Below are 6,251 nucleotides of genomic sequence, written 5' to 3'. Positions count from 1 at the left end.
TGAGGAATGCAACAAGTGATTTATCATAAGGAGGCAATAACGTCATGCTAGCAATACAAAGTTTCATACATTGCCCACAATAGTACAAGCTACAAGAAAGATGTATAGATGTAATATAACGATAGTAAACGCATAGGACAATATTTTTTAATGTCAGTAGGGTGCAGTTAAAGGAATAGCTCACCCAAGACTGATCATTTGCTCAAAGTTTACTCACCCTCAGACCATCCAAGATGTAGATGAGTTTATGTCTTCATCAGAACAGATTTGGAGAAGTTTAGCATTACATCACTTCCTAACCAATGGATTCTCTGCATTGAGATTTCACAGCAGAGAATCACTTTCTGAATGAGGGTTCAAACAGCTGATAAAAACATCACAATAATCCACAAGTAATTAACTTCATTGCAGTGCATGTTTGTAAGAAACCAATCATAAAGGCAACTTAACTTTAAACCGTCACTTCTGGCCAAAATACAGGTTTTTGTGAAATAAGCCCGTAAATCAGGGGTCTACCAAGAGGTTCAGTTCTCCTAGAGGGCCAGAGTTTAGATCCAACCCTGCTTCAAAACACCTGGCTGTAATTTTGGAGTAATTTCAAAGACCTTTATTAGCTGGTTCAGGGGTCTTTAACGCTGGAACTAATGCAAGAAGGTAGATGAGATTTATAAGGGTAGTTTAAAATGTAGAAATTAAATTCTGCTATGCAGAAGCATTTACTGTTTTCCATTTGAAGAAAATTATGTTTCATTCTCACTATGTTACTCAGTGTGAACACACAACTCACACTTTTGTGTCTCAATCCACTGCCTAGTTCAGTGGTAAGTACAGGGAGTCATCCAGACTAAAAAAAATTAACTAAATGGTAACATCTAAATTAATGGGTTTTATTCCAGTTAAAAACATTATTTAATATCAGTAAATCAGCCTAAATACATTGATTTTGTAACACCCCTGTGGACTGTTTGTTGTGGTTTCTTCCCCTTGTTTTGGTTTAGCCCATCTAATTATTAGTTAATCACCTCATTGTGCTCACCTGTCGGTCCCTCGTTAACTGCCCTATATCTGTTCCTGTCTCTTGTGTTCTAGTTGGTCGGTTATTGTAAATGTTACCCCGAGTGTGTGTCTGTCTCTGCCTTGTTGTTGCTACATTAAATATCCTTGTCGTCCTCGTCATCCTGCCTGCCTCCACACACCTGGACCGTGACAGATTTACACAAACAAAACTATTTTCATGAGTCAGATTAGGTAAGGTAACAGTTGCAGGTTACCAGGTTTTACAATGTATTTCTGATGCTGCCCTGCTGTCCAAATCTTTCCAGTGCATAGAAATGTGTGCTCCTTAGAAATCAGGAATAGGAATGAGTAGTATGAGTTTAAATATGAAGGTTTTTTTTGCAGAAACAATTATATAAGGGAATGGCGGTTTTTCACATTCATTATTCCTTCAAAACCTACTAACTTTTCGCTATTTTAATGTTGCTACATACCCAGTTAACAAAAATATGTTCTTAGATTGTTTTGCTCACTGTCATTTTAATTTTTCAAAAGGTTTTTTCTTGGTTATATGAATGTTAAGGGAGCATTCCATTTTATCATTCTGCCAACATTATGGTAAAGTTAATTTTGAATGGTCTCTGACCATTCTGAAACAAAAAACTTTACCCCCAGCTAAAAACGTTTCAGGAAAAAAATGATCCATGAGCAATGTATAAATAACATTTTTATGCTAGCATTTTGAGATTATTAAAACCCAGATAATTTTGAATAGACATTCTGTTAACATTATTTAAAGAATGTTTCGTAACTTTGGGAGAACCTTGCCAAAGTTAGCTGAAAGAAAATGTTCACCTGGATGCGGGGAGGATTGAAGCACATGTTGTACACTCTGCCACTGGGTGGATGTATCCATCGATGTCGCAGCCTTTCCTTCAGTGTTTCCAAAGGAATGTTGAGATTGATGGCTACATCCAGATCACAGGCACTGTTCAGGGCTTCAGCCTGAGCTAGTGTTCGAGGGAAACCTGGAGGGTGAGTGCACAAATGACTTCTAATACTTGAATACAGGCCCAAATGGATTATTCACATGAGTAATTACATTTCCTTATTTGATTATAACATTTTACAATATTAGCTTTAGGTTATAAATGGTATTTTGAAATGCCACTTTAGTTGCAAAATGTAGTTTCGCAACTATGCATAAATGTCAAGTGTTGCAATACTACATCCTCATTGGGCGCAGGGTATTACACTGTTTTGTATCATTATAGACTTGGCAGTGGGGGATCTACTTTCATTATTTATAACTGGGTGTAGTTACTTTTTTGTTAGTTTACTTCAATATTAAGCTTTAGGATTAGCCTTTGCAGTTTCAGTTATAATGTTTACAGTCCTGCGGTAAAGGAACACTAGTTGTACTCCATGAAGCAAGAATATTTAAACCTGTTTTGTAGGTCACGCTGCACATCTTTTTAAGTCAATGTTTAATATCCTATCATTCTATTTTAGGAGCTTGGACTTTCTAAGCTAGCATCTGTTACATCTTGACTTTCTGGTCTCACAAATCAGTAATCAGTTGATAAAAATAGAAATAGGCAATAAAAGGCAAGACATTTTCAATACTCCTAGCTTACTTCCTAACACTACAGATTGTTTTGAGTTTCTGTTGAATGAAGAAATGAAAGTTCCCTAACAAAGTTCCCCTAAAGAGATTTAGCTTTAGCTAAGTCTTAAACAAATATTATAGAAAAAGGATCAAGTATTAAATGTGATTTACCACCATACCATCCAACAACCAGCTGTATTTGGTCATCTCCTCCAATCTAGGCAGCAGAAGACGTGTCATGACAAGGTCTGGTACCAGCAATCCTTTTTTTATATACGTCTTAGCTTGAACACCAGCCTCTGCAGAAAAGACAATGAATGGAACACACATCTCCCACACTAATCATCAAACCTATGGCTTTACACATATCTTTAATAAGCTGCTTCCTATGACGTTTATTCAAGAATGGAAGCTAATAAGATTTTAATATATTGTTTATATCTACTTATGTTCATATTTAAAATGCACACATAAACTTTAACTGAGACAAATCAATTATTAATCATATGATTTTAACCAGCAACTAGAGTGTTAATCATATAATAGATCGGAACAGTCACATGAGAGTTTTGAGACACTGACACCCAATCATTTCATTTAGAATTTTATCTACAAGCATACAAATAATAAAATATGATAAAGGTCCTAATGTCACTACACAAATTACAACATTTTACAATTTGCAACAGCTATTGATTTTTAGTGTATTTCTTTGGTTTTCAAAGTCTAATGCACAAATAAATGTAGTATAAATGGGAAAAAATGTGTGTTAATGCAAAAAGTTACCTAAATCATAATTTTCTCTCAAAAAAAGCTACATTCTTTATAACCTAAGGCTTTATACTAAAAGGATTTGCCAACCATGATAACTTTACTGAGCATGAATAAAAAGTCTACTCTAAGTAATGTGTTAACTAGTATGCGATATGTTGATTAGCATGAACATTTCTCTGTCTTTATCTACATGTATGAATGCCAGCTGAAGCCTTAATAAGGGAGTTGGGCATAGCAACAGTGCAATAAAACAGAAATGTGGAGTGGCATCTTGCCAGCATGGCAACTTTTTAAGGCATTTACCTCACATGTACTCACACATCATGACGCCCGAGGTTATACTAACCACATATTCCAAATTGGGAGGACCAAATGTTGAAGTTAAAGAGTCGATAAACAGCTAATCTTAACATATAAACCACAACAGTGGTTACGCCCCTTCATCTGATCAACGAATCCCTTCTGTTTAACAGTGGCTGTGTCTCAAAACCTAGCGAGATGCCAATCTAGCATTTGTTGGCATCTACAGTTTCCAGAGCTACCGAGGAAAATTAAAAGTTTTGCACATTTTTGAAGAGCACGCACCAGTTTTCGCAGCGATGTTTTCTCGAACAAAGTCTCCACTGGATAAATGTTTAAGGCCGAAACTCTGCGCGATCCTCTCCGATATGGTCCCCTTCCCCGAGCCTGGTGGACCCATGATAACAGCCCGGAATAACTTGGACATTTCCTCACTGAACTGCCCTGTTTACAACAAACGAGTCCAGCGTTACACGTGAAATCATGCAACTCATGCACTTATTTAATATAATATGCGACGTAGTGCGCGTTTGCATTACAATTCAGATTTTACAGCTCTGTTAAAGCAGATCTTCAGTGCAGAATGAGGGGTGGGGACCTGCAACATCGAATAATTCATACAAAACGAAGCGAGTTTAAAAGTTATAGGTCAAAAAGTGCGCGATCCTCTCCGATATGGTCCCCTTCCCCGAGCCTGGTGGACCCATGATAACAGCCCGGAATAACTTGGACATTTCCTCACTGAACTGCCCTGTTTACAACAAACGAGTCCAGCGTTACACGTGAAATCATGCAACTCCATGCACTTATTTAATATAATATGCGACGTAGTGCGCGTTTGCATTACAATTCAGATTTTACAGCTCTGTTAAAGCAGATCTTCAGTGCAGAATGAGGGGTGGGGACCTGCAACATCGAATAATTCATACAAAACGAAGCGAGTTTAAAAGTTATAGGTCAAAAACAACAAACAGACTTACCTCCCCAACAGAATACTGTACTATTAACCACGGTGAAAGCGGAGCCCGTTGTCACTGTTCATTAAAATTGGGCAGGCTTTCGGTGACGCACCGCCTACTGCTCTTTATGTGGACGCGAGCGTCTCCTCTCTGCAAATGAATGGAGGAGAAACATAAACGCCCTATTTTAAACTACTCTGGTACAGCATCGCACTGGAAAATATGCAGTTGAAACATTACCGCATAGGAGTCTGGTCGTTGTAGTATAGCTGCAGCGCACTACATAAAAATCCTAAAGAGTACCAGCAAAATATTTTGTAATATGTATAATATGTACATTTACAATTAAGTGATAAATAATGACAGCTCTGTTATGCCAAAAGAGATCTGGGACGGTGTTGCTATACGGTTACTCAGACAAGTTTTTTTTAAAAAATAGGTTTTCTGAAATATCCAACTTTCAGTTTCATAATATGGTTATTCGGAGAGTCAGAGACATTATTTTGCAAGAGCATCTTTCCAGAAGAAAATTAAGCCTTAGTGCGTCCCAATTTGCGTAGGCCTTGTGCACATGTGCCATATTAAAGAAGCGCATTTCAAATGCGCGAATGATGCACATATTTAACAGAAAATGTTTAAACTCTTATCATATTTCAGATGTTATATGACAAAATAACCTTGAATAAATTTCATAGACTACAGGGTATAGCCTAGTACATCATAGTGCGCATTACATCATTTGGAACACAGCTAGCCTGTTATTCTCTTCACATGCGACAAACTGTCAACACATGGGTAAAACTGGTGTGATATTGCCCCTGTCTGATTTGATTTAGGACATGATACACTTGTTGACTGTGATGTAGCCTAGGTGAAAAAAATTCCGCAGATGCCACAGTTTTCAAAAATGGGCCACTGACAGCACTGAAGCCATAGCTCAGATACGGCGGTAAAGTTAGTTTGACGTTTGACATTCATTACTGTGCGTTCACACCGCCGGCGGCGAGAGCGTCAAAAGATCGCGTCACGAATTCGGTTCATGGACTTCCGTATATTCACCACCAGATGTCCCCCTTTCCATTACATTGACTCTCGCACTACACAAACTGTTGCATAGCACCCCGGACTACATTTCCCATCATTCTTTGCACAATTTGCACACTGCCCTGATTGCACTCATTGCACAGAGCTGTTTCTAATTACCTCATTCACTATATACCACCCACTCCAACCACCTTTCTCAGCTGAGTATTGTTTAGCCTGTACCCCTTTCCGAGTCTCCGTGGTTTCCTTGTTTTGCCTTGCCTTGCCTGTTTTTGCGGTTTTTGATCTTTGCCTGTTTTCTTGGATTTCTCCCTCTCGTCTTGCCCCTGTGATTCTGTCTGCTTATCGGTGACCTACGCTAGCCCTGTGACTATTCTTGTGTTTTGCCCGCCATATACCTGTTTGCCAGTGTTTTGACCCTGCCTGTTTACCACGTCTCTTAAATAAAGCCTGCAGATGGATCCACATGTCTCACGTCTTGTCAGCCCTGTTACACAAACTATCCTCATACTGTGATCCTTACGGTGTGAGTAGTATATGAGCTCATTGTGAGTTCACACGATCCTCAT

At 38.4% G+C, this 6,251-nt stretch overlaps 1 protein-coding gene across 5 annotated transcripts in view; it reads right to left on the bottom strand.

Annotated features, from left to right (window-relative positions):
- The window catches only part of LOC107590615 (adenylate kinase 4, mitochondrial-like), a 6,644-nt gene extending 1,852 nt beyond the window's left edge, over positions 1-4,792 (bottom strand). Inside the window, exons 1-6 of one of the 5 annotated variants that reach the window (XM_016279483.1) lie at positions 4,660-4,792; positions 4,527-4,585; positions 4,336-4,430; positions 3,965-4,028; positions 2,785-2,904; positions 1,852-2,024 (exon numbers count right to left, since the gene is read on the bottom strand). In XM_016279483.1, coding sequence (XP_016134969.1) covers positions 1,852-2,024; positions 2,785-2,904; positions 3,965-4,028; positions 4,336-4,413 — 435 coding nt within the window. In that variant the 5' untranslated portion in view covers positions 4,414-4,430; positions 4,527-4,585; positions 4,660-4,792. Of the gene's footprint in view, positions 1-1,851; positions 2,025-2,784; positions 2,905-3,964; positions 4,124-4,218; positions 4,297-4,335; positions 4,431-4,526; positions 4,586-4,659 lie in introns of those variants that run through there. The other 4 variants (XM_016279478.1, XM_016279481.1, XM_016279480.1 and 1 more) reach the window with 4 other exon arrangements.
- Positions 4,793-6,251: the final 1,459 nt, after the last annotated feature.

Source organism: Sinocyclocheilus grahami, unplaced genomic scaffold (assembly GCF_001515645.1).
Source record: "Sinocyclocheilus grahami isolate Dianchi unplaced genomic scaffold, SAMN03320097.WGS_v1.1 scaffold131.1, whole genome shotgun sequence".
In the NCBI taxonomy this organism is placed as follows: Eukaryota; Metazoa; Chordata; class Actinopteri; order Cypriniformes; family Cyprinidae; genus Sinocyclocheilus; species Sinocyclocheilus grahami.
This window is presented reverse-complemented; position numbering and strand designations above follow the sequence as displayed.